This window comes from Toxoplasma gondii, chromosome IX (assembly GCF_000006565.2).
Source record: "Toxoplasma gondii ME49 chromosome IX, whole genome shotgun sequence".
Lineage (NCBI taxonomy): Eukaryota > Apicomplexa > Conoidasida > Eucoccidiorida > Sarcocystidae > Toxoplasma > Toxoplasma gondii.
Window position 1 is genome coordinate 1,503,011 of NC_031477.1, and position 27,370 is coordinate 1,530,380.

The 27,370-nt window shown below is 53.0% G+C and overlaps 3 protein-coding genes across 3 annotated transcripts; 2 read left to right on the forward strand and 1 right to left on the reverse strand.

The window, feature by feature from the left end:
• Positions 1-25: 25 nt before the first annotated feature.
• TGME49_265520 (hypothetical protein) lies at positions 26-10,223 on the forward strand. The gene is made up of 12 exons (XM_018781405.1): positions 26-666; positions 838-1,295; positions 1,703-1,829; positions 2,356-2,448; positions 3,004-3,154; positions 3,969-4,049; positions 4,708-4,856; positions 5,512-5,731; positions 6,656-6,981; positions 7,988-8,104; positions 8,950-9,071; positions 9,469-10,223. Exons 2-12 carry the CDS (start codon positions 1,273-1,275, stop codon positions 9,596-9,598), a joined length of 1,539 nt encoding a protein of 512 aa, XP_018636296.1. The 5' UTR covers positions 26-666; positions 838-1,272; the 3' UTR covers positions 9,599-10,223.
• Positions 10,224-12,295: 2,072 nt separating this feature from the next.
• On the forward strand, positions 12,296-16,608 carry TGME49_265510 (hypothetical protein). The gene is made up of 4 exons (XM_002368639.2): positions 12,296-13,683; positions 14,224-14,313; positions 14,742-14,825; positions 15,420-16,608. Exons 1-4 carry the CDS (start codon positions 13,320-13,322, stop codon positions 15,698-15,700), a joined length of 819 nt encoding a protein of 272 aa, XP_002368680.1. The 5' UTR covers positions 12,296-13,319; the 3' UTR covers positions 15,701-16,608.
• A 653-nt stretch (positions 16,609-17,261) lies between these two features.
• Positions 17,262-27,132, reverse strand: TGME49_265500 (chloride transporter, chloride channel (ClC) family protein; the record flags this gene model as incomplete). The annotated part of the gene is made up of 8 exons (XM_018781404.1): positions 17,262-17,358; positions 17,912-18,841; positions 19,156-19,262; positions 19,667-20,002; positions 20,544-20,869; positions 21,308-22,510; positions 22,798-25,010; positions 26,048-27,132. 8 exons carry the CDS (start codon positions 27,130-27,132, stop codon positions 17,262-17,264), a joined length of 6,297 nt encoding a protein of 2,098 aa, XP_018636297.1.
• Between the last annotated feature and the right edge of the window lie 238 nt (positions 27,133-27,370).

Below are 27,370 nucleotides of genomic sequence, written 5' to 3' on the forward strand. Positions count from 1 at the left end.
TAGCGGGCGACACCGAATGCGTGCGAAAAACCAGGCTTTGAGGATCTACGAGCGGAACCGACTGCGGAGACGGAACCTGATGAGTGCGAGCCGTTCCCACAACTCTTTCATATCCACTGGCTCTTGCAAATTCTCGAGAAGCATTGCGAAAAACAAGGCCGGTCACGCGAAACTCCCGCGCGCCGAATTCGGGTTAAGACCCCCCCGCGAATTGGTTGCTTGGCGGATCCGCAAGCGACTGAAGTGCGGGCTCCCCTTTCTCAGTTTTCTTGAGACCGAGAGGCACCGTTCCTTGTGGTTTTCCGCAGATACTTCTCTCTACGTAGACAGAAAAGAACGAATTCTTTTCGCAACTAAATTTCCGCCTTTTCTTCGAGTGTGTCGCCGCCGATCTCTCTCAACCGGCACAGCGGGCTTTGCGGCGCCGGCAAGGCAGCCGTCTCTTTCTCGGGAACTCTCTCGGCTCGTCATTCAGAAAGGCTGCATTTCAGAAAGCCCCTAACTCCCCTGTCCAAGAGAGAGGGAAAAGCCTGCGTTGACGACGGCGTCCTCTCTTTAGTGTGGAAATCCACCTCGCGTTCAGACCGCCTCTCGGTCGCGGTGTGACGGACGCGATTCCGCGCCGCTCCTGAAGAACACCAAAGGCGCCTTAAATATAGGCTTTCCGTAGGGGTTCATGGAAAGTGAAAAAATTCGACGAGACGGAACGCCGCGGCGAGTTCTGGCCGCTCCAAATGCGCCGCCACTCTGACTGCCTTTGTGCATGCTGCTGAGAAGCCGTGCGCGCCTCTCTCCAGTAGAGTCTGTATTTTGTGGCCGGGTCTGTCCTCTTTTCAGCGGTTCCTGTTTTTCCTACGCGGGAGCTTCTATCCTGATTTTTTCTTCGCCACGCACTGACAAAGAGGTGAGCTGGCTTGCCTGACGCTTTGCAGCCCGGAAGCTACTACGCCTTCCCCTCCTGCGGCTTGTGCTCCGATTTCAGCGGTCCCTGCTCGAAATCGGAAGATCTTTATTTTGAACCGTTCGCGCCTGAAACAGTCGTTTTCTCGGATGTCTGCCACCGGGTCATTCGTCGCTATCTCTTCGCTCTGTCTCGCGTCACGCTGCCTCTCCTCGTGCGGCAAACTCCCCACTGCGAACTTGGATAGTTTTTCACGACCTTTCTTGCCCGGCTTGCTTTCAGCAAATCTGGAGACTACAAACAGAGGCAGCGAGGCTGCTTGATTGGAAAGGATTTTCGCTGTGCATCACGGACAAAGGCAGCCGGACCCAATGGCACCTCCCACAGTCGCAGAGTACGCAGAAGGGTGAATCGCTTCTCTTCTCTCCTCGCTCTCTCTTCTCGTTCTCTTTCGTTGCTCTGTCTCTCTTCTCTGTGTTTCCCTTCTCTGTGACGACCCTTTGTCGTTTCTTTCGTCTCTTCGGCCGCCTGTCTCTTCTCTTTTTCTGTACGCCAGCGTTTCTGCTGGGGACAGCGTGTCTCTCGTCTCTTCGGTCTCCCCTTGTTTCCTGTTGTTTAGCGCAGGGCTGCTCCACCTGGTCTTCACTACCTCACGTAAGCGCCTGTTCGCATGTGCTCGCTTCGTCGGTTGCTTGTCCAGCTTCACTCGTGACTCCGACAGTCTGTGCCCGCTCTGGCCCTGGCTGTCGGGACAGGCGTCTTGTCTCTGAACGCTTCTTCTTGCTCGCGTTCTACGTTCAGAAATGGAGGGGAGAACAGAACTCAGGAATTCTTCAAGTTGGCCTGGCCATCTGGAGAGAAAGTGACGCAGCTTGCGAACGACCTCTACAAGTACCTCGAGCGCTCTGCCACAAGCCCTGAAGAACATGTAAGACCCAGCTTCACATGCGTATTGCCAGTCTTCGTGTCTAAACATGCATGTATGTACATCCATACAAATACACATAAACAAATGCATGTCTACCTATATATATTTACATACATATACATATATATATATATACATATACATGCATACATATATATACATATATATATATATATGTATATGTAGCGTTTTTGCATGTATCTCGACCCGGATGTGTGTCTGTCTTTTTTTGCTCGGTTCATACATGCAGATCTGCATCCGCAGATATGAATAAATCTATAGATGTATTGGTGCAGGCGCCTTTCTCTGTGTATCATTGACTTGCTCTCTGAAGGACGACGTTTTCTGCGGATGCCGGTTTCTCCCGTCACAGGAGATGGCCGTTCACTTCTTTCTTCTCGAAAGCTCCCTTCTGTCGACCTGCGTCAAGGCTTCCATCACTTCTTTGTTTCTCGGTGTTTCCTTTGCTGTGCCCCCTGTCTCCCGTCTGCACATCTGGCGTCTTTTTTGTCTTTTGCTTTCGCAGGCGAACTCTGAAGAGTTGGAACTCTTCGAGTGCGCAGTCGCTGAGGAGGGCTCGCCGGCGCCTCTCCCGGAAGATTTCGTACCTCGAGGATCGGTGAGTCTCTCGTCTCTGCTTCTCGCCTGCCTCTCTTTCGAGTCTCTCGTTTTAAAGCATCCCGTACATCTGCTCTTTCCGTCTGCTCCTCTGTCTCCTTGTGTTTTCCGGCGCCTTCTCCCGCAAGGGCCATGGCCGCTCCTTAGTTGCTGCTCCTGGCGTCAGCGCGCTGGAGAGCGAGCGTCGGAGCAGTCTTCTCTTTGATCTGTCTTGACCAGAACCGCAATGGCCGCATTCCTTTATTTCAACAGATGCAGTCGTTTGAAGAACACTCGCGCCTGTCTTTGTCCACAGTGGCCGGAGTATCAAAGAAGGTACATTTCGTGGTGACGCGAGTTTTTGTTCTCCGGAGGTGCAGAAGGACTTGCGGAGTGCTTTGTAGCGCGTTTCTTTACTTCGCTCCTTGTCAGCCTCTGCGCTGGATGACTGGTTCGTCAACTGCGGAGACACTCTGCGAGGTCTGTGCTTCCTTGCTCGAGCCAGGACGTCTGGTGATCGTCCCCTCCTCAACCCAGTCGTCTGCGACCCCACGAGCTGCTTTGGTTTTGCCTGCAGAAGATGAGAGCGATTCTGCGCGACGAAATCTACAGGGCAGTCCAAGATGCGTCGGAGTCGTCTGGACGCGCAGCTCCCGTCGCTGCGAACCACCGGGTGTCTATACAGTTTGTCAACGGAGAAGATCAGTCGAGACTGCGACTCGACTTAGGTGAGCTCGGTTGTGTCTGGTTCGCGCGGACCCCAACAAGACTTCACACTCTCGTATATATGTGCATGCATGTGTATACAAATGCATGCACACGAAAAATGTATGTGCATGTGGGCGAGTATTAGAATTCAGAGTTCCAGAGAAATGCAGATGTGTAGATGCGTATGTGCATGCGGTGAATCGTTTGAAATATGTAGATAGATAGATATGTATAGATAGATAAATAGATATATACCTATAGATGCATAGAGATATAGATATAGCTATGGGTATAGATAATGATATATATATATATATATAGATATGTATGTGTGTATATGCGTCTATGGAACTGTCTGGAAATAGACTTTTGTGGAGGGAGATGCAGATTTCGTGACATGTGTGCGTGTGTGCTGTTACTTTTTTCGGGCGTGTGTCCTGCTTAGGTTTCTCTTGAAATGTCTCTGAGTCTCCGTCCTTTTGCTTGTCGACCTTTTTTGATATTCCACCCTCTCCCATCACGTGACGTTCTGTTTCTGCTGTCGCAGTCGTGTCTCTCGCCTCTCGCCTCCGCTCTGTCTGCACATGGCACCTCTTTGCGGTGCTGGGTTGCTGATCTCGCGCTTCTGTTGCCTCCTAGGTGTATCTCTGGGCGCGGCTGTCTCCTCTCTCTTCTCTCTGTTGCCCTCTGTTTCCCTGGACCTTCTCTCCCGGCTCGTGTCTGTGTATGTGTGTGTGTGCCTCGCCGTTCTGCTTTCCGCGCTCTCCTCCTTCTCTTTTTTCTCTGCACCTCCTGCCGTCTCGTTCGCTCCTTTCTCTTCTCTCTGCTCGCTAGGTCGCCGCGTCCAGTGGGGGAGTGTGCACATCAAGGAGTTTGAGAAGCCGGAGAAACACTGGGATCCCAAAACTGAAGCTCGTGAGTTCCGCGTCGAAGTGAAAAGGCGCATCCTCGGCCCGGCGTTCGCGCCCTCTGTCTCGACACTTTCCTCCCAGCTCGATTCTTTGTGCACTCGCAAGTTGCCGCGCGTCTCCCCTCTCGGCGCCTGTCAAGAACAGCTTCTTCCAACCTCTTCAGAGGTTCGAGCAGACGCCACACTCCCTCCAGCGTCGGCGAGCTGACCTCTCCGGTACCAAGGAAACTCTGTCTCCTCCAGAGTTCTCCGCTGCAAAGGTTCACACAGAGAAGAGGGACTTCGAGAAAAGTCGGCACCTCTCCCTTCCGAGAGCCCCTCACCTCCTCTGCATGTTGTACTCCTGACATTCTTTTGTAAACCGCGTTGTCAACTGCATGCGCTCCTGTGGCTCTACGGAGGTCCGACTGCCGGCGCTTCCGACGGAGGCTGTCTCAAGTGTGTGCACCCGTCGACTGCATTCGCGTCCGAACCTCGGTTCCTGCACAGGAGAGAAGAACTCCTTGCGCTCCGGGATTCTCTTCGTGTGTCTCCCCTGTCTCTGTCTGTCGAAGCTGCCCTGCGTGGCCGCGCCTGCTGCGCTCTCTTTCTATGCTGCCCCGAAAAGACAAAGAAACGCATGTGGAGAAAGATCCGCGTCTCAGATCTGCATGCGTTTTGTAGGTGTGAATGCTCTCAAGGCTCAGTACAACGGCGCCGAGCTCGAAGTCGTCTACAGACTCCTCGTGGATGAATACATGACAGCGAAGCCTGTGTTACTCGTCACTCCGACGGGGAAGAAATTCCGATCGTCGGTCTGCGTTAACAAAGACGTGAGGCACTCTCTTGTTTGTTTTTATTGGCGGACTCCCCTCCGGTGAGAGATGAGAATCAACGCGTTTTTCTTTGTGTCCGCGTCAGCGACTCTTTCACTTTGTTACTCCCTCTCCTCGCCCGGTACTCCCCTTTGTTTCTTTTCTCTCTCTACTCTACCTCTATTCCATATAGTTTCTTTTCTCTCTGACTATACTCGTGTATTTCGTGTTCTCTCTACACCCTTTCTTCTTTCTGGCTGCCCTCTCTTCTCCCGCCCTTCTCTCTTTTCTCTCTCTTTTCGGCGCCGCAACTCTCTCCCTTCTATCTCTTCTGTGCCTCTATTCTTTTTCTTCTGTGTTTATGTGTGTTTCCCTCATAACCGGCGCGTCGCTGTTCTGTCCTTCTCTGTCGCTTCTCTCCTTTGTCGAAAAGGGTGCGGCGTGTCTTTGTCTTTTCCTCTTTTTTCTCAGAACATGTTTCGCCTCTTCACCTCTGCTCTGTTTCCAGACGTTGTCTTCGTTCCCTTCTTGCCCCGGAAGTCGCTTCCTCTCTCTCCGTGCTTCCTTTCGGCATTTGCTGCCTTTTCTCTTCTCAGAACTCGCGTTGCGTCTCCGTCGCTTTTCCTCGCGTTCAGACGTCGTGTGTCTTTCGGCTCTTCTTCCCTCGCTTCAGAAACTCTTCGTCACGAAGGAGATCGACGGAGTGAACTTGGTGGACGTAGCGCTGCGCCTGAACGAAATCGCTCACATCCAGTTCGGTCGTCCTCCTTCGCTTCGTCACTTCCAGAAAGGACAGAAAACAACGCAAGCAGATTTGGACAGTCTCTACCTCTACATCGTCTTCAAGGACAATGCGCGACGCAGCAGTGCCACGGGCCTCCGCCCTGCCCCAGGTAGGTCGACAACACTGCATGCGAGTCCAGAACTTGCTGCCAAGGAAGGCGCGCCCGAGAGCGACATCAGCCGCAAGAGAGAAAAGTACTCGAACTCTGCGTCGAGCTAATGCTTGAGCAGCGGCCGTGCTTCAACCTTGCTGGATGCAGTCCTTGGTGCGTAGCTACGACGAGGCGCCTGCTTGGAAGTCTTCTGCGTAACCTGCAGGGTCCTTCCTCAGCTTGTCGGGGTGTCTGGTGGCTCTCGGTCTTCAGAAGCAATTGCCGACGCACCCGCGTGTGAATGGAGTTGAATATCTACCTTTGTGCATATATATACATATATATACATATATATACATATACATATATATACATATATATTTATATATATATATATATATGCATACCGGCATATATGCAAGCAAACGTGTTCATTTTCACGGGTGTCTATGTACAGCTAAAAATATGTTGAGACATATTGCCGGGGTGTGCACAGGACTCATGTGGGGTGTTTTTATGTGGACTCTGTGGCTTTTGCGGCTGCGTTTCTGCGCCGCTCTGCATGCTTTCCTTTTTGTCTCTCGTCTTTTGCCGTCTCGAACTGTGTCGAGCTTCATGGGGACAGCGCCAGAGGGCGTACTGCAATGGTTGCGCTGCTTGCCTTTGTTTGTCTCGCTTTTCTTTACTCACGAATTTGCCTCCACTTCATCTTCTTCTCTGCACGCTTCTCTGCGTGGAGTACCTTTTTTTCTGGGTCGATGACTGTGCAATTTGTCTCAACATTTTTCTCCCGTTGCGTTTGTGTCTTGCTGCGCCGCCGTTTGCCTCGATTTGCGTCCTTCTCCGGTTGCGTGAGATGCCGTTTTCATGGCGTTCTTCTGCACCGTTTCCGCCGGCGATTTTGCGTGCGCCTCTGCATGTATTTCCGTTTCGATTCGGCAGGTCAGCTGCCGCCTGCGGCGACGCCAGGGACGGCGGCGGGGACTCCGCAGCCGTTGACGGCGACGATCTTTTTTTCGAGTGAAGCAGAGAGAAACAGCTTCGCACTGCTTCTGCGCACCAGCTTGCGTCTTGTTAGAGGCAGCGCCCTGGGCGACTGGGAAGACACCGTTGACGACTCAGACGAGGAATACGCGAACACACCGGCTCTCGAGACGGTGGAGGAACTTTTCAGTTCTTGCAAGAGTCCAGACAGAACTGAGCATGCAGACAAATCTAGACTCATCCAGTGCCTCACGGCCTTCGGGAAAGGCGTCGTCGTCCGCAAGGTACGCTGGACGCGCCAGAGAAGAAGAAAGCGCAGTTGAAGAAAGCACGAGGGGGAGACGGACAGGGAGAAGCGCAGGGAGACGAAGGAGGCGCAGGTGGAGAGGCAGCAAATGAGGGAGAGAGCGAAGCAAAGGGATAGAAAGGAAGAGAAAAAAAGAAGAGAAATAATGAGACAGAGACAAAGAGAGGGTAAGAAGAGAGACAAAAGACGACGTGGAGACAAATGGACATGAGAGAAGATGAGTGAGTTTTCTGAGCTAGAATGCGACGCGAGTTGAATGGGCACCCAAACCTCATAGGAACGAACGCCCTTTCCCGGTAGAGGAACTGAAGAGCAGCGTCAAACGGGGAGCACAAGACTCGAGAAAACAAGGCAACTGGAGGACGAACTGAGGACCTATCTAGCTACGGCTCTCTATATGTCTGTATATCTCGTATCTAGTTGCCTTTGCATATTTGTCTGTACATGCCACCGTATCTGTATTAATATATCTGTGTATCACTATCTATCTCTATTCATATTTGCTCATCTATATCTATCTGTCTGCCTGTCTACATGTACCTATCCATATCAAGTTCTCTCCAACGTTGTTTATGTGTATCTTTATCTTTCTGTCTATCTAGCTACATTCACCTCTGTCTGTCTATCTCGACTTTCTTATTTGGGAAATGACATTTGCATTTCATCCCACAACAGAGCGCAGAGAGCACCTGCGGCTGCGGTGGAAAGACAGAATGATCTGCACCGAAACGTTTTTGACTTTTCTAGTCAGACAGCGAAAGGCTCTCGTTTCCTGTTCTTTATTTTGAAACGAATTTCCCCGCTTTGGATAGACGCCCCGATTGCATGCGCGCTGTCATCTGCACATGCAGGAGCCCCGTCATCCGCTGTTTATGTTTATCGCGTTCATTCTCTCGGCTGAATTTATCTGAGGGCGATTCAGAACCGAGTGTGTCTTCAAACTGGAGTTTTTTCAAGGTTCGCACCCGCGTATATGCGTGCAGGCTACCTCGAAGGGGACGTTCGTCGTTCGTCGCCTTTCTGTCGTAGGCGCGTCTCTCCAGCTTTTTTCTCTCAAGAGCAACAAGGGACAAGTCGTTGGTGTCTTCGACGACGTTCTTGTAAGCACTGTGGGGAAAGTGGACATCTGTAGAAAACCTCGCTTCGGCACAAGAGCCTTTTCTCTGAAATCCATTTGCCTCCCGCGCGGTCCTCTTCACTTGGCAAAGCAATTTTGCGAGAAAAGTGTCTACTCCGGTTTTTTTGGCGAAGTCCAACTCGGACCCTCCCGTGGATCAGCTTCGATGTTTCGCTGAAAAGCGTTAGCTGCGACAAATTGTAGGTGCAGCACACAGGCGGCCAGATAGGGAACCTTCGAAGGACTCCAGATACGCCTCTGTCTGGAGTCTGTTCGAGCTCGGAGTTCTCTGTATTCATTCTTGTTCGCTGGGCTGCATTTCTCGAACGCAAGCCTCGGTTGGTAGTCCTTGTTCTGGTTATGCATGCTCTTCACCGGACTCTCGTGCTCCAGTAACTGCGGTCTTGTGCGCCGCAGCGACCTTCTCGAGGGCCGGCAGCCAACCCACCGGAAACCAGAGCAGAACAAAACGCGAAGCGAAGGAGTGTATGGAACTGTTCTCAGCGTATTGCCTTTTTCTGTGTACCCCCACAAGGCTGGAAGACACGTTCTTTGAGCGCTAGCCAGTCCTTCGTTTCTTCTTCCAAGCTGCAGCAGGAGACTCGCGAAGAATACCTCCGAAGGAAGTTCGTTTCACAGACGCACTTGCGCATCTGCATGGGTGGACTCGATGGAACAACCACTTTGGCCGTTCGTGCATGTCGATTCAAAACTCGTCTGTGCGCGGCTTGGTTGTCGACAGCGGCGGGGGGTGTGCGAGGAGCTGTGCGTTGCTTGAGTTCCGTTTCGCGGTTTATCGTGTCATGCCGTGTGTACTCCTCTGGATAGGCCGTGGTCCCCGGTCAAGACGACGACAGCTTTCGCGAAGTCGCGAAGAAAGAGCAACTGCCGCCGGCCTCGCTGTGCGCCGTCGTCAAACTCACAGATCACTCATTCGCCCTCAGTTTCCCGTAAGTCTCGCCGGAAGAGTTCAGCGGAGCACCCAACAACAAGCAAGAGAAAATGACTTCTTCTCACACGCACAAAATGCCACACTGTTTCCGTTCACATCATCGCTATGTCGACATGCAAGATGTATGCACAGATATACAGAGGCAAGCATGTGCACATGTGTGCCTGCATGAATATATATATATATATATATATGTACATATGTATATATGTTTATGTGTGTATCTGTTTGTATGTGTGCACACATGCTCGTGTGGATATATTTTATACATGGAGCTACGTGTGCATATCGGTATATATAGGTATATCTGTATCTTCATGAATATACACATATAATATATGTATGTATCTTAACAGAGTTTTCTGTGTTGTGTGTGTGTGAACGCTGTGACTCAGGACGGAGACAGTACGAGACGACTTTGTGTTTATGATGAATCATCTGGAAGAAAGCGACGAGGTGCTGCGCTACATCGACGACGGTTCGCAGTCGGAGCCGAGCTGCGACCGTCGGCCAGGCAGCAAGTAGGGTGGATATCGTGGATCGGCATCCCTCTGCCGCCACCAGAGTTTCAAAAGCGTCTTTCGAAGGTTTCGCCGAGACCAGAAGCGGCTCAACGTGTGTCGGACATGTGCATAAAAAGGATGCCGGGGGCGGTCGACCCTCCACGAGTTAGGCGAGTGAGAGACGCAGAGGCCCGCAGCAATTCAGGAAAAGGTGATTTTACTGCGCGGCATTAAGGTGGAAATGAGACAGAGATGCAGAAGCGAAGGAAGCGAGAGAGAAACGCGTGAAAAAAGTCGGAAAATGAAGGTCGAAGCGCAGACATGGATCTTTCGGGGCGGCCGCCACGTTTGACGGGTTTCTGTGTTTCGTCTTTGAAAGACACAAAAGTGGGTTGGGGTGAACCGCGCGTTTCGGCTTTTCGTAATTTGGCTTCTTGGACGTTTTTTTTTTCTAGAGGTCAGAAGCTCCGCTGCGTCCCCTGATGAAGCCTTTTGTTGATCCCAATATTGCCTTCCCGTTTGTGTGGGGAAATTGTCAACCTCTTGCGATTCCATGTACACCCCAGCCTACCGTTTTTCACTGCGTTTGTCACCACAATCTCGTCGAGAAAACGAGACATTTGAATCGAATATCATGCGAGCAGAAACGACGCTGCAATAGGCAGGAAAGCGAAACGCTTGCCTGAAAAGCAAAGCGAGAGAAGCAACAGGCTGCCGGTAAACGTGAAGGCAAATCCGCGCGCTGCGTCGCGACGCTTGTGGCAGTGACGGCACTCACAAAAAGACAGATATCTGTGATAAGCAGTCAGACGCAGCCACAGAGAGCTTCTGTTTTAGAAAATTTGAAAAATCACACATTCTGTACAAGGTTCGCTCGTTCTTTTCTGCTGGACGGCAACGATCCACCTAGTTTGTCGCCGTAACGAGGGTGGTCTGTTCAGCTCTCGGTTACTATCCTATCTATATGTATATATACATTCTTTAATGGAGCAGATTCTATCGTGACTGTACAGGGAGAGATGGTAAGAAGGCGTCGATAGAAGAAGTTAAGGGAGGAAACATCACTGTCGCTTGCTGTAGACGGAAGGGTCCACGCTAGCGGGACCGTGATAGAGCGTTCCTGTAAAAAAGTTTTGGTATAAGACACTGAAACTCCTGATGGGCCTATCCGCGGGTCGCATCGCTCGACAGGGTCTCAAGAGATTGATTTCCAATTGTGAGTGGTTTTTCAAAAACAAAAGTCAAGTGTCGCGGCTCCTCTAATTTGTACAACACTCGGGCGACTCTTGCAACACCTTCAGATAGAAGCACCGCGAGGCCTTACGACGCCTCTTACTTTGAACCAAGTGGTTTTGACGGCTTTTCAATTGCCAGATCAGGTGGTAACACACAAAATCCCGTTTTCTTGTTTCAGTTTAACCATTCGGTGCACGGCGTCAAGCTGCGGACTCGTTCTGTTACGTGCCAACGACGCTTCCGCTAGGTGCAACAGTGAACCAAAAACTGCATTCCTTCGTTTCTAGAGATGCAGAATGAATTCTAGCGTTGCCAACTGCTTTGCAGTGAGAGTAGACTCATTCTACTTCCTGCCCACTGCCTCGCCTCCTGTGTCGACATTCACCATATGACAGCGGGGGCGTCGTGTACAGCAGTCATACAGAACTTGGTGTTCTGTATCACATAGATGGGATCATCCTTAGTATCCTAGGTGCGACGGTGTGCGTCTTTCCTCTTTTCCTTCGATTAGAGTTATCCAGTCCTGAAGCGCAGATCAGCTGCACAGAAGCAACATCTACTGCAATGCGACAATTACAATACAGCATCCCAGGTCCTCCAGTGTCCTGGTTTATTCGATTTGAGTTCTACTCGATTTAAGTTACACCGTCCTGGACAGTAGATAATCTGTACAGAAACAATATGTAGTAATTACAGTACAGAGTCTATAATGTGGCCATTACCATTTACGGTCTTGCTGTCATGTTTATGTTCTTTGTGTCGGCTTTGCCCAGGGGATATCGCTCACGTTTCGACTTCTGCACACGTGGGGATGTGCGATCCCCTCTGCAGACTGTAGCGAGAAATGCGCGACGGCGGCGGGGTGGAACACGCAGGCCAAAACTGTGCATCAGTGAACTTGCTTTTCCTCTTTGCTCTTAAGTTCTCCCCTTCCTGTGTGCGCAGGTCCCGTTCATGCTTTGTAGCTCTGCACCCGACCGTGGGCGACCGAGACACGCGAGAGCGGGTCTCCGCCCTCTACGCGTGTTTCTCGATTTCGTTCCGCTTTTCTGCAGCTTCATTTCACGAGTTTGAGTGTTCACGACAAACGCTCAAGTCTATTGCCTTCATGGGAACCGGGAAAGGGCAAAGAATCTACGCAGTTTCGCCGGTTCAGTACTGAGTGGGCCAAGCAACGGGGAGCTTCTTTGGCGCCGGCTACGCGACACGCCCGCGAGCAAAAAACGGAGAAACGTGCTACGTATCCTCGCCCACTTAAGCGAAGAACATGCCGCTGTCCGGCCACCATCGTTTCGCGCGAAAAACTCCAACTGAAGAGCGCGACAAACCTTAGCTGGACCGCGGAGAACCACCGAACCCCCTGATTCTCATCTCGGCGCGGTGTACGTACACCGCAGCTGCGCCTCCCCGGTTCGCTGTCCGGGTTTAGAGGCCGAGTCGTGTGCGGCTTACCGTATACGGATTTTCTTTTCTTCCGTGCAGACATTCGTTTTTGTCTTTCCGTTGCGTTGCTGCATTCTCCCTCTTCGCTCTGGTTATTCGATCCCCGATTTTCGCTGCGAAACTCGTTGGTTTATCGCTCCTGCGTCCGCTCCCGTTCGCTGGCGCTAGATGGCCACCCCTCGCGTTTGGCATTGACTCTGCAAGGGAGGTTGAGCCAGTTTTTGACTCTACTCTTCTCTGCTTTCTGTTTTTTCCTCCGGAGGAAGCCAACTAGCGGAGACTTTGCGGGGAATTCTCTTTGCGGCGTTGTTGGAAGTTCGTGCGCGCTCCAGCACTGGCGGTGAGCTGGTTTGTCGCTTCTGCGCGCATGCGCCAGGATTCTTCTACAGCGGCGAGAACCCGCAACGACTGCTGTGCTTTTACCGGAGTTAAACACGCAGTTGTCTTACTTCGCACCCCCTCCCGATCTCGGTTCTTTTCATTTCGTTCCGTGAATTCGCTTCCCCCCTTGCAGCTCCCGTTCCCCGCCTCCTCGCCGGCGCCGCTGTGTAGCTCCGCTGCACCGCGCCCGCTTTTCTGGTCATTTTCTCTCTTCGTCTATTGCGGCGTCTTCACTGTTCGTCTCCGTCAGGGCGTTTGTCCTCGAGGCTGTCGACAACCTGCGCTTGTATCAGGGAAGGGGGGCAGAGAAACTCAGAGGAAAGACCCATTTTTCGACCCGCTGTCGTCTCCCGTTGGCTGCCACGCTCCTTTTCTCTACTTCAAGCTCCCAAGTTCTACTAAGACTCGGTTCTCGTGGCTTGTCGTGACCTTGCAGTCTCTCCGTCTTGTTTGTTTCTGTCTTGCCTGTGTTCCGTCAAAGTCGTGTTTTTCCCGAACCCCCTCTCCTCTGCCACTTCCGCGTTCAAGCATTTACCTCTCGCCTGCTTCTCAAACTCGCTGTAACCCTGTGCGCTTCGACCTGGGTGGGTCTCGTTGCCTCCAACGAGAGTTTCAGGTCTCATTCTTTCTTTCACCCTCGCCTCTCGTGTCTCCTAAGCGACGTCCCCTACTCCCCAGTCACCATGTCAGACACCGAAGAAGTTCCCCTGGAGGAGATAGCCGAAGAAGAGGAAGTAGAAGCTGGGGAAGCCGAAGCAGAAGAGCAGGGCGGCGATGAAGAAGGTGACGAAGGGGAGGAATTCGAAGAGGAAGTAAGCGGCGACGTGGAGGCGGAGGCTGCGGATGTTTCGGCGGCGCCCGACGCCGGGCTCGGCTACGTCGAGGCCCCGGACACGGGCGAAGTGGCAGAGATCATTCTCGTCACAACTTCTCTCGGGAGCATTCGGAGGCAGTTTTTCTCCAGTCAGAGACTCAAGAACTTTCTCGACTGCAAGGGCGTCGTCTACGTCATCATCGACTCAAACAGAGACACGAGCAGTGCGAAGAGTAAGTGCAGGCGGTTTCGGCAGCATTGGCCTTCGAAAAAGCACACACACAGGCGAACTTGTGCACTTTAAGCTGGCGCTTCAACTGCACAGAGTGCAAAAGCCGAGCTGCCCGCACAGCTGTGGGAGTGAGGCGTCGCGAGGGGCGTAGTGATCCCCGGATGGGTAGGAGACGGTGTACGCACACCGAAAGGGACGCTGAGCCTGTACACGTCAGGCGAAACAGGTGAACTGAAAAAGTCTCTGCTTTTTTATTCCGCGGAACGAACACAGGCAGCCTATGCCCTGGAAGAGGAGCGAACCCTGAGAAGAGCGCACGATTGGGAGCGATCGTGTCCCTGTGGCCAGCGTGTATGTACACCCGAGGAGTGTCAAGGTGCACGAGTGGCTTTCTTGAGAGATACCGGAGAAGCAGAGCAGTGTAACAGTGTGCGTTTCGTCTTCAGTGGCGACTGGAGAGCTGCTGGTTTTTGGCTTTTTCGAAGGAAGCCTCCAGGTGCACTGGCTGAGTTGCGTCGTCTCTCCTCCGGCTTTCTTGCAGATCTGAAAGACGTCGAACTTTTCAAGGAATGGAAGGCCAACCGAATTCTGAAGGCGACGGAAGAGACGGAGTTCAGTTCAGAGCCAGAAGGTATGTCGCGTGCATCTTGTTTCCAGTTTCTGGGAGGACACAAGTATGGAGCTGCGCTTCTGCTCCCATGCATCCGGTCAGCATGCCCCCGTCTTCAGTCTGTTTGTAGACCGCTTTTGCGCCGCTCGATCTACAGGAGCCACGATCGTCGACCTGTCGGTCTGCATGACCCCAAGACTCTCTGACCTTCGATTTGTTTTCCCCCTCACACAACGGCGCCGCACTCTTGACAGCTCTACGTACGCATGCGTCGAATTCTCTACATGAGTATTGGTATAATGACGAATCTGCATTGTCTAGGCCCAGGTTCTGCACACGAGGGACTGTGGGCGCGGTGGTGCTACACTTTCGAGTCTTCGCGCTCCACGTTTCTGTTTGCGATAGCGGGAGCGTGTTGTTTCCTTTCTGCTTGTGATGTTTCGCTTCAGTTATTATCCCTCAGGTGCTCGTCGACGGTGTCTTCGTCGGCGATGAGACTGTGGTCCAGGACTTCGAGGAAGATGGAGACCTTGGTAAGGCGCATCGGCTTATCAACGGAGACAGCTCGTTGGGGCCGTCGACTCACGTGAATCTAGACACCTTTCACACACGAACGCACATTTTTATCTGCACGAATAAAACATCTTTGTGCACTTGTACGTCGCTGAAAGACTTGATCTTGCAGACGACATGCAGAGTCTCGAATAACATAGGAACTCCGCATCAAATGGAAGCAGGACTGTGCAAGCACGCATGTATATATTTGCCTATCTTCATATAAATATACATATATATATTTATACATGGGCTGTGTGCCGTAGTGTAGTCGTATGCAAATGCGTGTCTTTGTGGGTGTTTGCTTTTTCAAGAAGACTCACAGGGAAAAGAAAACACATTTTTCATCGATGTTTCTCATTTTTGTCTCGGTCGCTTCATGGATATCGAGGTCTCCGATTTGTGAAGTGTCTGTACATCGAGCTGTCTACATCGAGCGCACGGCCACATGGACATTGGTGGATTTGCGTGTGAAATGCGTAGATTCCCCGGAGGAAGGATGAGAGAGCTGAAGCGAAAAAAAAGTTTGGATGGGTTCTCAGTTTAAACGTTTCTCCGCTGTTTCTGCCCAGATTGGATTTTCTCGCGCGCGGCCTGTCCGGCGTGTCTGCACGAGAAGCCGCCGGACGCCCCGTCGTGTCCCTCTTGCGGCGTCACCTATCGTTCGCTCATTCCAGCGCAGTACATTGCGGAGGCGCAAGTGATTCAAATGCTGCAGGGATGCCCATACAATGGAGAAGAAGGAGAAGAGAAAGACTCGAAAGAGCGGTGGGCTGCCTCGCCTTCCTTCGAGGGCGGAGTCGACCTCGGCACCTTCGAAGAAGGCGAAGAGCCGCAGGCAGAGGAGGAGTAAGCGGCCGAAGACTGGGCACCGGACGAAAAGCGAGTCGGAGAGGTCCCAGGAGCATTTTCAGTGGTCACCGGCGTCATCCAGACACCGACGCACGGAGTGGGGGGAGAGAGACGCACACAGCGACGTGAAAGACGAAAACCTAGAGAGACCACGACGTGGAAAGGGGGAGGGGAAAGCAGAGAAAGGATGAAAGAGAGAGAGATAGAGAGATCAGCGAATCCAACGCGAGTGAGCAAAAAGAGACTCGATGAAAGTCGACAAGACAGGAAAGCACAGAACGTCAGGAGAAAAAACTTTCTGTGCAAAGCCGAGAGAGCGCGAACGAGAGCAGGGCTACATGAGCCTTGTCGTCAACAACCGAGAGTGTCCTTTTGGCATGCGCGCGCCGTCTCTGTGTACGCGCGCGTGTTTATCGACTTTTCTGCGTGTCGAGCTGAAAACCGACTTCCTTGTCGAAATGTCTCTTGCACACAAAGGAGAGATGGTGGATGTAGAGACGGCCTATGTTGAAGGCGAAGACTCTCGTCTCTCCTAGCTGCATGTGCTACGTAGCAATAACAAAGAGAGGGAAAGGGGAGACTCAAGCGCCTCTCTCCTGTACACGTACTCCCCACTGCGTCAACCCCGCAGTCAAGGCCTACGCGAAGCATGAGACATCTGCGGCCTCGTGGAAAACGCGGTCCATGCTCTGAAACCCAGCACACTGTTTAATAAGAGTTTAAACCGTCTCTGTCATGAGAACAAAGGCAAACCATCCCGCGCGTTTTCACTTGCTTTAAAAAGGAAAAAAACGCGAAACGCGTTCCCAACTTCCATTCCTCGGACAATTTCTCTGCGCAGAGAGACCGACGCCAACACCTCTCTGCTTCTCTCCATCCCCCTCTTCTCTCTTCTCTATGCCAGCAATGATACTTACCTTCATATATATATATATATATATATACATATATCTATATGTGTACATGTATAGATACATCCATATGCATGTGAACATCTGTGCATTTGTCTGCACATATGCATATAGACATTTATAGACGGTTACACATCCAACGCACATACAAACAAACACAAGACCGTATGCATGTATACATCTGCAATCATATATATATATATATATATATATATATATATATATATATATATATATATTCGTCGGTGTATGTTTTGAGATGAGAAGTGGAGAGATGGAATTAGAGCGTTGCGCTTGGCAGCAAAGAGCGAGAGGTCGTGGAGCGTGGAGAGACAGACGCAGAACGCGTTTCGATATTTGAAAGAAAAAAAACTGAGGCAGGTGGCGAGAAAAGTAGAGAGACGTAGACCCAAAGGAAGGCGACGAAATAAAGAAATAATAGATGAGAAGACGCAGAGCAGCAGACGGCCTTTTAGGAAGAGGGAGACTTCCGAGCACGGAAAGAACACGCAGTTCTTGAGGGTAGCAGGTATGATTAGGACAATCTGTGCGCAGACAGCAATCTTCTGCTCGAATTTTGACCTGAAAGTTCTGGACTTTATCCCCTCGAATGTCGTGTAGACATCCGGAGAGTTGTTTCCTTGTAATTTATTAATCCGCTTGAAAGTGCTTGAATTTCATGTAAGGCATGAACGTTCCCTTCGTGATCATGCCGTGAAGACGCCCGTGACGAGACAGCAAGCACATCCTGGAAACCAGTGGAAAAACGCAGATTAAAAAGAAGCAAAAGGGAGAAAACCGATGAAAAACGGGAAGAAGCGAAAAAGTGCCACTGAAGAGTGAGGGAACTGCCAGCCCGAGAACCGAGAAGAGACGTGGAGAGGAAGGAGACGCGAGCGCCGTGCATATGCAGATCTCTGGAAATAAGAAAATCTCTTTCTCGAGCAATAAGATTCCCCCCTGAAGGACTCGCTCAACCTGCCCCTTTGGTGGCAACTCTACAGGACATCTTCACAAAAAAAGCAGCTTTTTATGTTCAAGCAGGTGTCCTATATACTACCACTTCCACACGCGTACGCATACACACATAAATGCACAGATAACTATATATATATATATAAATATAAATAAATATATATAAATAAATATAAATATATATATATATATATAAATATATATAAATATATATGAACACATCTATACTTATCTGCTTGTGCACCTATATATATATATATATATATATATATATATATATATACATATGAATGTGCATGTACATGCATGTAGAGATCTATTCTTACGAGCATTTGAGTTGTTTGAAGGTGCCATAGACATCGATGAGAGGCGTTTCTGGAGGCAACTGAAGCGGCTGTGTTTCGTCAACAAGGCTGGACATGTCGAGGCGGACGTCTTCAATTTCCATGTCTGCATGCGCGTCTGCGTGCGAAGGCTTTCCGCCTTCGCGCGCGCTCGGCTGCTCGAGGTAGCCGGCTGAGGGCATCCGGCAAAACAAGTGACTTTTCCTGTCTCTCTCAGCTCCTCCCCGTCGCCCCTGCTCGCGCGTGGCGGAGACGCTTCCCTTCTCGAATTCATGCGCCGCTTCTCTCTCGCTCGCCTCTCTCGTCTCCAACGACGCACGCAACTCGCCTTCTCGCAAACACAACGAAGACGAAGAAGAAGCGGAAGAGGAAGAAGAGGAGGAAGAGGAGGAGGAAGAAAGGTGCTGTGTTGGAGTATCCCAACTTGGAGATGGAGAAGTCGACAGCGAGAGGAGTTCCACGTTTTCTTCAGACCCTGAGAAGGTCGGAAGCCAAGCGATTGGGTGTCCCCGTTCAACGTCGCGAGCGTCTGCACTCTCTCGTGAATCGAGGAGAAAGGCAGAGAGATCTCGTGCCTCCATGTCCTTCTTCCCCCTCAACTGCTCCGTCTCCTCTCCAGGTCCTTCTTCCCGGCTGTCGGCTTCGTGTCCTGTCTCAGAGCAGAGCAGCAGCGGCTGCACGCGCCGGCGCCCGCTCCGGTGTACGTACAGCAGAGAGACCGCGCCGCGTCTCCACCGCGCTGACGCGGCGAACGAAGAACTGGAGAACGAGACGAAAGTGTGGGCGTGGATGAACGGGTGTTGAGAGCGCAGCAGCTCCTCCAAAACGTCTCGCAAGCGGTGCGAGCAGAGGTAGCCCAGCACCACGCGCGACTCCGAGTCCAGGACGACTGGAAAGCCTTCAAACGGATGTCTGGAAGAAACGGAAAACAAAGAAGACTCAAACTGAAGAGTGAGGAGAGACTGAAAACAAGAAAAAGAAGAAAAGCAGAAAGAGAGGGGAGGCAAGGACAGCGAGAGATCGAAAGGGAGAGAAGGAGAGACAGAATGGAGGGAGAGCGAGAGAGTAAGGGAGAAAAAGAGGGTGGGAAGAACGAGAAAGCGTCTGCGTCGGTTTCGACGAATGTCGGCGTGACTTGAAGGTGAAAAGGATATCGTCAGGTTTTACATTGATAGTTGCCGACAGATATGTTTAAGAGACAGGAACTCTCTGAACGGTTTCCTCACTTGGAGACAAGGTGCAGAAGATCGCCGAGCGTTCGCCTCTCGTTGACGGCAAGAAAAACCACGTTTCTTTCCATGACGTCTGCAGCTCGCAGATTCGCGAAGGAGACCTGGAAACGCGAACAGAACGGCTCTCGCTTTGAACGTAAGACGCAACGCAACGTCAAAAGAGACTTCCGTCAGTCAAACGCGAGACGAGTCTCTGAGTTTTTCCACACGAAGAAATGAACAGATATCTCCTTTGACTGACAGCTCTGGTTCACGACACGAAGTCACTCCACACCGCGAGGTCACTCCCCGGACGCCGAAACGCTGCGAAAGCTCTAGACCCACTCACTCGCACAAGGGCAGACTCGCGAACCTGTATACACCCAGAAGCAACCGGAAGGACAAGGAACTCAACACACCACGAAGGAACATCTGGATACGGCATGCCTATTGTACGCAGGTGCCGCATCACGAGGAACGGAGGAGTGAAAAGGACTCCTGTGCAGGCGTCGACCGCGGTACGTACTTCCTGCGTATGGAACATGAAGGGATAGCGCTTGCAGACGAGGAGGCCGTCGTAGAGGGAGTAGCCGCAGAGGGCACCGCTGACTCCTTTTGCGACGCCGAGAGCGAGGAGGAAGGGGAGTCCGAAGGCCGAGGAATTGGGCGAGCCTTGCGCTTGAGAAGAGATTTCCATCATGAGGAGCACCAGCGACAAATTCATTCGTGTGATGCCGCAGAGAAAGGAGACGGCGCCCACGAGAGCGTAGCTGCTCGGAGAAGGATTCACCGTCATGAAAGGGTACGCCATGTTCAGTTTCAACACCAACAGACCGACCAGGCGCCCGTACGCAGAGCCGATCTGCGAGGCAGAGACACACAAAGAGGTCCGAAAAAACACAAAGGTCCGCAGGCGGGGGGGAGACGCGTAGCAGCTGTGGGGAGAGAAACGAAGAACAGACATGCAAAGCGCGGGGACAGACTGGCGTTTGAAAGAGGCAAAAACCGATTCAGCAACCTGGCTCTCCCGGATGGAGCGTCAGAGGGGGCTGTGCTGGTGCTCTCTCAAAACAGCAGGTGTCGAAAGACAGGAACAGACGCATGCTTTTGCGTGTTCTGTTCTCTTCACTTTAGTCGGAAACGAATCGACTTCTCTCAGCGGTCATCGCGACAATGCCCACATTTTCTACTTCCACTCGCGACCTGGCCTGCTGTCTCAGTCCTCTCTCGAATTCTCCTTTCTTCTCCCATCCCTCTCCGTGCTTCGCTCTTGACCCCCCGACTCCTTGTCTTCCTTCTCTCCTCGTCTGACTCCTTTACAAGTTCCTTTCTTCCTTCCCGTCACCTTCCTTTCTTCTTGCTCGCATTTCTCGCGCGGCACTTTCTCTTTGTGTCGTCCTCACAATCAAGGCTGGAACGAAGATGCCTGCAGGCAGCGCGAGGCCGAACGTGGCGACAGCGAGCGAAAATTTGAGGAGGAGGAGAAGAAACAGTTCGCCGAGCACGGCGGCGTCGAGGCGATACGCCGAGCCTGGGAGCCCTGGAGGTGTCGAGGCCTCTCCGGCTGTCTCGACGCCCAAAGGAGAGACGAAGAGAGCAGGCGCATGCAGCGACTCAGAAAACGAAGAAATCGGAACGGACGGTGGAAAGGAGGCAGGTGCAGGAGCGCACATCCCAAAGCGATCCACGGGGTGCCCCGCTGTCGACGAACATCTCGAGAAAAGATTCACTGCAGATTGAAAAAACGAAAAGAAAACATATCGAGGAAAGCATACAGATATACTTATACATATACATATACACAGATCTACATATAAAATATGGGCGTGTGAGTGTTCAGACATATTTAGATGTAGGAGCGAAATGCAAAAAAACAACTGAGACGGGGAAAAGCAAGGCATGCTGGCATACTCTAGACGCATCGACGAAAATAGTCGGAGACGTGTACGTCGCAACAACACTGAGGGAAGACATTGGAGAAAAAAACGAGACATGGTGATTCGCTGACGACCAAAGGCGTACCCTCTCGCCCGACAGACCAAGCCTTTCTGCACGGTCTTTGAACTTTTCTCTCTCGTTCGTCTCTCTGTGTTCGCGCGCTTCTACAGTTCACCTTCTTTCTCTTTTCTCTGTCTCCTTCTTGTGCTTTCCCTCATCTTCTTCTCACCGAGAAGGTCTCCTGAGGAGGCGCCGACCATCGGGAACACGAAGTTGACAAGGGCAGTGCATGCAGCGACGCAGACGCAGTCGGCAATGGGTCCCTGACTTTGAATTTTCTCCAACGTCTTTCTGAGAAACGATTTCTCCCCTCTCGCATCTTCCTCCCCTCTCCCTGCTTCTTCCGTCTCCCGACCTCCTCGTCTCTCCTCCCTCTTCACCTCTCCCTCTTCTTCTCCGCCTTCTTCTCCCGTTCCGCTGCGTTGGGCCTGTGCGTGAGTTCGCGGCTCCGTCGCCGTTCGCCTGGAGTTTCGGCGGCAGTCTGTGCTGTCCTCTGCTGCGCGAGGCGCTGGCCGATGCGCTCGCCGGAGTTGCGCGGCGCGGAGCGCTAACCAGATGAACACAGGGCCGAGGACGCCGCCGAGGAGCCCCAGCAGAGCGAAGGGCAGAAGTTCGACGACTTCGAACGTATGGAAGAAGTCTGCCGAGTCGCGCAGCCAGCGGGAAGGCCCCCCGCGGGAGAAGGGTGAGAAGAAGCCGGTTTTCGAGTCCTTCGGCGTCGCCTGCGAGTTCAGGATTTCCAGCACAGTCGACGCAGAGACGCACGCGCAGCAGCACAGCCAGAGCGCGGACCCTGGGAGATCTGAAGCGCCCATCTCCTCGAAAGCAAACAAGACGCCTGCGATTGGACTCCCAAAGGCGCAGCTCATCCCCGCCGCGCTCGCGGCCGCCAGCAGAGGCTTCTGCACACTCTCCTCCCGACTGCGCAAAAAGCGCCCGCGCAAGCACCGCGTCTTGCCTTCCCACGGTGCAGACGCAGGACGCGGAGAGGACGGCGAGGGAGCAAAAGAAGAAGAAGACGAGGCGGGGAGGCGAGGAGGGCGGGAGGGAGACACGGGGGCAGAGACGGACGAAGGCAGGAGAGATGCATGGTCGCAGGCGTCCTCACGGTTCTCTCTGTGGGGAGACGACGGAGGCAGACACTGGGGAAAGCGTTTCTTTCTTCGAGGAGCGCCGGGCGACGGGGAGCAGAGCCGCAGGAGCAGATGCGCCCAGCAACAAGCGACGTGAACCATTGGGCCTTCTTTTCCAAGCACGAGGCCGCTGCCAACTGCCAGAGAGAGGCCGAAAATCTTCACAATCAACACAGTCGCGGACAACACATGGGGGAGAGAACGGAAGCCGTTCAAGAGCACCTTGACTTCAGCAATTCCTGAAAAAAGAAACGAATGAAACGACAGCGGTCACATCAAAAAGGGAGAAGGCCTAGCAACGCGCAAGCCACTCTTCGAGACTTCCCCGATTCCTGTCTGCTTCTCAGGTGACGCTTTCCATCCGTCGACCTCTTTCTTCTTCGTCCTTTCCTTTCTTCTCCTTCTCTGCTTGCCTTGTCCCTCCCGTTCTTCTCCTCGTTTTGCGCTCGAATTCCATACTGCTTTCTTGTTCCTTAAGTTTCGATGTTTTTCTCCTTTCTCCCGAACTGGAGGTTTTCGCTCTCACCCGAGCCTGCGGCTTTCGGAGCCAAGGCGCAGACAAGCCATGCGGCGGCGGCGACTGCGCCGATTGTCACGAGAGCGAAAAAGAGAAAATCGAAGATGACGCGCGCGACGCGTCTCGCTCCCGCGCCTGTTACTCTCGCCGCCTCGCGAACGAAAGAAGAAAGTGACTCCGAAAAGGAAGGCGCAGAATCCGGAGAGAAAGAAGGAGAAGAAGAGCGAGAAAGAAGTACAGACACCGGAGAAGAAGGAGATGGAGGCACAGATGGGGACGAAGAAGACAGAGGTACAGAGGGAGAGGAAGGAGGAGATGAAGGAGGAGACGAAGACGAAGTAGGCAGAGGCATAGAAGGAGAGGAAGCGGATGAAGGCGAAGGAGAAGAAGGAACATGCGGTGGTAATGGAAGAACGGAGGGGGGAGAAGAAGAGTGAGAAGAAGACGAGGACGGAGAAGGAGGTACCGGTGCAGAGAGAGACGAAGAAGGTGGTGGAGAAGACGGAGGCACAGGTACAGATGGAGGAGAAGAAGGAAGCAGAGGCATGGATGGAGAAGACGGAGGTACAGGTACAGAGGGAGAGGAAGAGTAAGGAGAAGAAGGATGAACCGGCGAAAACGAAGGTTGTTTGGGTTGGTGGGGAGAAGGAAAGTTGACAGAAAGGCGACGAGAAGAGACAACGGGAGAGAGAGATGAGAGGGAAATCACGTTGGAGACAGAAGACGGATGTGAAGGCAAGGGTTCGAGTGTAACGACACCTGAATACGGTTGCTTCTTTTCTCCAGACGCCGTTGTCTCATTACGTTTGCTCTCTTCCAGAGCCGACGTCACAGGCCCCGGAGGCGGGGACGAAAGAGAAGAAGCCACAGTAGAAGAAGACGAGGGAGGAAGAGCCGAAGGAGGAGAGGAAGGAGACGAAGAGGACGACGGAGGAAAAGTCGAGAAAGAAGTAGGATCGCCTTGAGAGTTTCGCGGAGACTGGACAGAGAGAGAAGCGACAGGGAGAGGAGGAGACGAAGAAACAACTGGAGCGGTCCTTTCCCTGTCTTTCGTCGTGGCGGCAAGAGAAGGGGAGCTGGCTTTGTCGAGGTCTGAACTGTTCTGCGTTGCTTCTTTTTCAGAGCCAGAAAGACGCCCCGATGCCGGGCTGCCGTTGCTCGCATTTTCCCTCGGATGACTTGTTTTGTCTACCTCCGCCGATTCGTTTCTCTTCTCGGGTGCCTCGTCAGCCGGTCCCTGCGCTCTCTCCGACAAGTCCGCAGAGGGGGAAGGAGAAGAGGAGGGAGAAGAAGAAGACGGAGGAGAGGAAGAGGGAGGAGAAGGAGGGGGAGGAGACGAAGAAGGAGGAGGGGAAGAAGAAGAGGGAGAAGAAGACGACGGAGGAGAAGAAGGGGGAGGAGACGAAGGAGAGGGAGGAGAGGGAGGAGAGGAAGAGGGAGGAGAAGAAGACGGAGGAGAGGAAGGGGGAGGAGAAGGAGACGGAGGAGAGGAAGAGGGAGGAGACGAAGGAGAGGGAGAAGTAGAAGAAGACGGAGGAGAAGGAGGGGGAGGAGACGAAGAAGGAGGAGGGGAAGAAGAAGAGGGAGAAGAAGACGACGGAGGAGAAGAAGACGGAGGAGACGAAGAAGGAGGAGGGGAAGAAGAAGAGGGAGAAGAAGACGACGGAGGAGAAGAAGGGGGAGGAGACGAAGGAGAGGGAGGAGAGGAAGAGGGAGGAGAAGAAGACGGAGGAGAGGAAGGGGGAGGAGAAGGAGACGGAGGAGAGGAAGAGGGAGGAGACGAAGGAGAGGGAGAAGTAGAAGAAGACGGAGGAGAAGAAGACGGAGGAGAGGAAGAGGGAGGAGACGAAGGAGAGGGAGAAGTAGAAGAAGAAGGAGAAGAAGACGGAGAAGAAGAAGAGGGAGGAGAAAGGGAAGGACGCATCTTCAGATCCGCGTGGACGAAGGGTTCAGACGTCGGGCCGAGGACAAGAGCAGACCAGGACAGCCACGTCGGCGGAAAGAGAAGACGCGCCGCTTTCGCGGCCTCGCCACCCTCCGCAGATTTCCCCCCTCTGCCCACTGCATCAGCCGATTCAGTGGACGACGAAGCATCTGGAGACGAAGCAGGCGAAGAAAGAGGAGAAGACGACGGGAGAGGAGAGAACTGAAGGGAGGGAGGCGCTGGTGGGATGCATGCATTGTTAGCGAAGTCTACAGTGAAGGCGGATCCGCAGCACTGCCTGAGAAGAAGAGTCACAAGCCACGACACGAGTCGATCATTTACTGCAAGTTTCGTGATCTCTGCAGCACAATCAACTTCGCACACATTCTCCAGTTCTGCTGGATTCGTCTTCGCTAAAACGAACGTAGCAGGCACCGTTGAAGCGTCCTGCAGCGCTCCCGCGCAGCCAGAGACGGAGGGGACTTTGCAGAAACGTGCAAGAACACTCTGCGAGTCCATTTACTCGAAGAACTCCCCCACAACAAACGTTGGCCTTCTTTACTTCACACCATCGACGCTTCGCTCTGCGAAAGTCGAGCTACGAGCTGGAACTCTGCTACTTAGTCCGCATGCACAGAGACCGAGCTCCGTGGCGCCTTTTACCCTCCGACGTTCGTAGCGGATGCTGAATGTCTACCCCGCTCGACCAGCGTCGTTTCCTCAATGGGTACCTCAACGTAGGAAGCGCACACAGCACGGACATCGCAGACCTGGCTGGCGTGTATCGGCGGAACATGGAGAAGCACAAAGTCAATTTTCGGCGATGGAAACAAACAGAGGCAGGCCCTTGCAGTTCCTCGCGGCTCTGAAGAAGACGCTGCTTCGGACAACGAGACACTGAGGTTTGTTCACCGAAAAACCGCGAGAGACGAGAAGAAACATCTAAAAACGACGCAGCACGGCAGGCAAGCTGCAGAGGGTTGACAGTCTCTTCTTCACTTTCGTCGTCTGTCTTCGTCTTGTCTTTCTTCTGTTTCGTCACCAGCGCTTATCGTGTCTTCAACTGGTGGCATCTCTGTCTTAAAGCGTCTACTCTTCACCGCCTCCGCTGGGCTGCTACATATCCCTTCTCTCTCGTCTAGTGTGAGAATTGTGGGCTGCGCGTCCTCCTCAGCGCGCCACTGCCTCCCCCGTTTGTGGCAGACGAACACAGAGACGAACACACAGTCTCCCGACGGTCTCTCCGGTCTCGAGGACTCTGCGTGGTCCAGGTACGAAAAGGATTTTTATTTTTTCTCGCTTCGCTTCGCCCCCGAAACGCTTTTCTGTACGCACTCTCTGTCGAGCCAGAAGAACGAACGACAGAAGCCGACGCGGAGGTCGCTGACGAAGGTGGACGCGTGGTGGATGTAGAACGCAGAGAATCCAGTGAAGAGCCCTACGAGGGCGGCGAGGACCCAGACCTCGAGAACCTCGAACAGCTGGCGCTTCCCCGGTGTACAGACAGTCCGCTTGGCCGTGAGGAGCAGCCGCCGCAGGAGAGCCGCAACATGCACTGCGAGGAGAACCGCCACGCGGAGCAGAACTGCGAAAACCAGCAGCGCAGGCACCAGACACCAGGTGTACGTACACCCCGCGACGCGGCGGCCGAGACGCAGCAGCGACGCCGGAGCAGCCGCATGCAGGCGGCGCGGGCGCGGCAGAGCTCCACGTCTCGGGGCGGGAGAGAAGAGCGGCAAAAAAGAGGCAGCAGAGGCTTCGGAGTCCCCTAGAAAACGCGAACTCGCCTCCGAGAAATGATGAGTTTCTGAATCCTTGAGGAGGATGCGCTCGAAGGAGGGCTGTCGGCCGTCTGTGGAGAGGGACTCTCGCTCTTCTTCTCTCTGGGAGGATAGAGGCTTGAGCGGAATCTCCTGTGGCCGCCGCTCCTGGCGAGAAGAGCCGGAGACGAGCCCAACTAGCGGCAGCGCGACCGCGAACCCTGAGGCTCTGACTTCTGAGAAGCTGTGCACAGAGGCAGTCTCGCGCCCGTGTGGAGACTCCGCAGAACACACCAGACTCTCAAACAGCGGAGAAGATTCCTCCAAAGACGCAGACGAAGAAAACGGGAACGAAGAGGGGGGAGAAGAAGAGAAGCAACAGGAAGAAGAGTTCTCTGGATTACTCAGCGGATTGGGAGCAAGGGGGAGAGTCAAACGTTTTGATGTTGTGCCTTCGTTGACGTCTCTGTTTAGCGAAGGAAAGGAGGGCAGCGGCGCGGTCGCAGAAGGCGCATGCGTGGAAACGGAGTCGCCAGCCTCTCGCTGGCTGTTCTTCCCCGCCCCCGTCTGCTGTATGTACACCTCTCGCGGGCTCTGTGACTCCCTTCTTCTCCTGCCAGGACGAGGCTCTTCCCCTCCGCCGCTCGGTGAAGCTGGCATGATGCAGAGACGAAGGGGAGGGAGAAGAAGAGAAAGAGGAGAAGTGGAGGAAGAGGACGCAGGGGCAGCTAGCCGAGTCGTCCGGAGTTACTCGCCACTGCCGCCGGTCATGTCGTCGCGCTTTTGTCGAAGGGGAGACATGGGAGGAGAGTCTGGTGGCTTTGACAGAGCATGAGAAGGATGGACAATGAACAGAAAGGTCCGCTGTCGCTGCACACAGATACGAGGGCGGTGAACG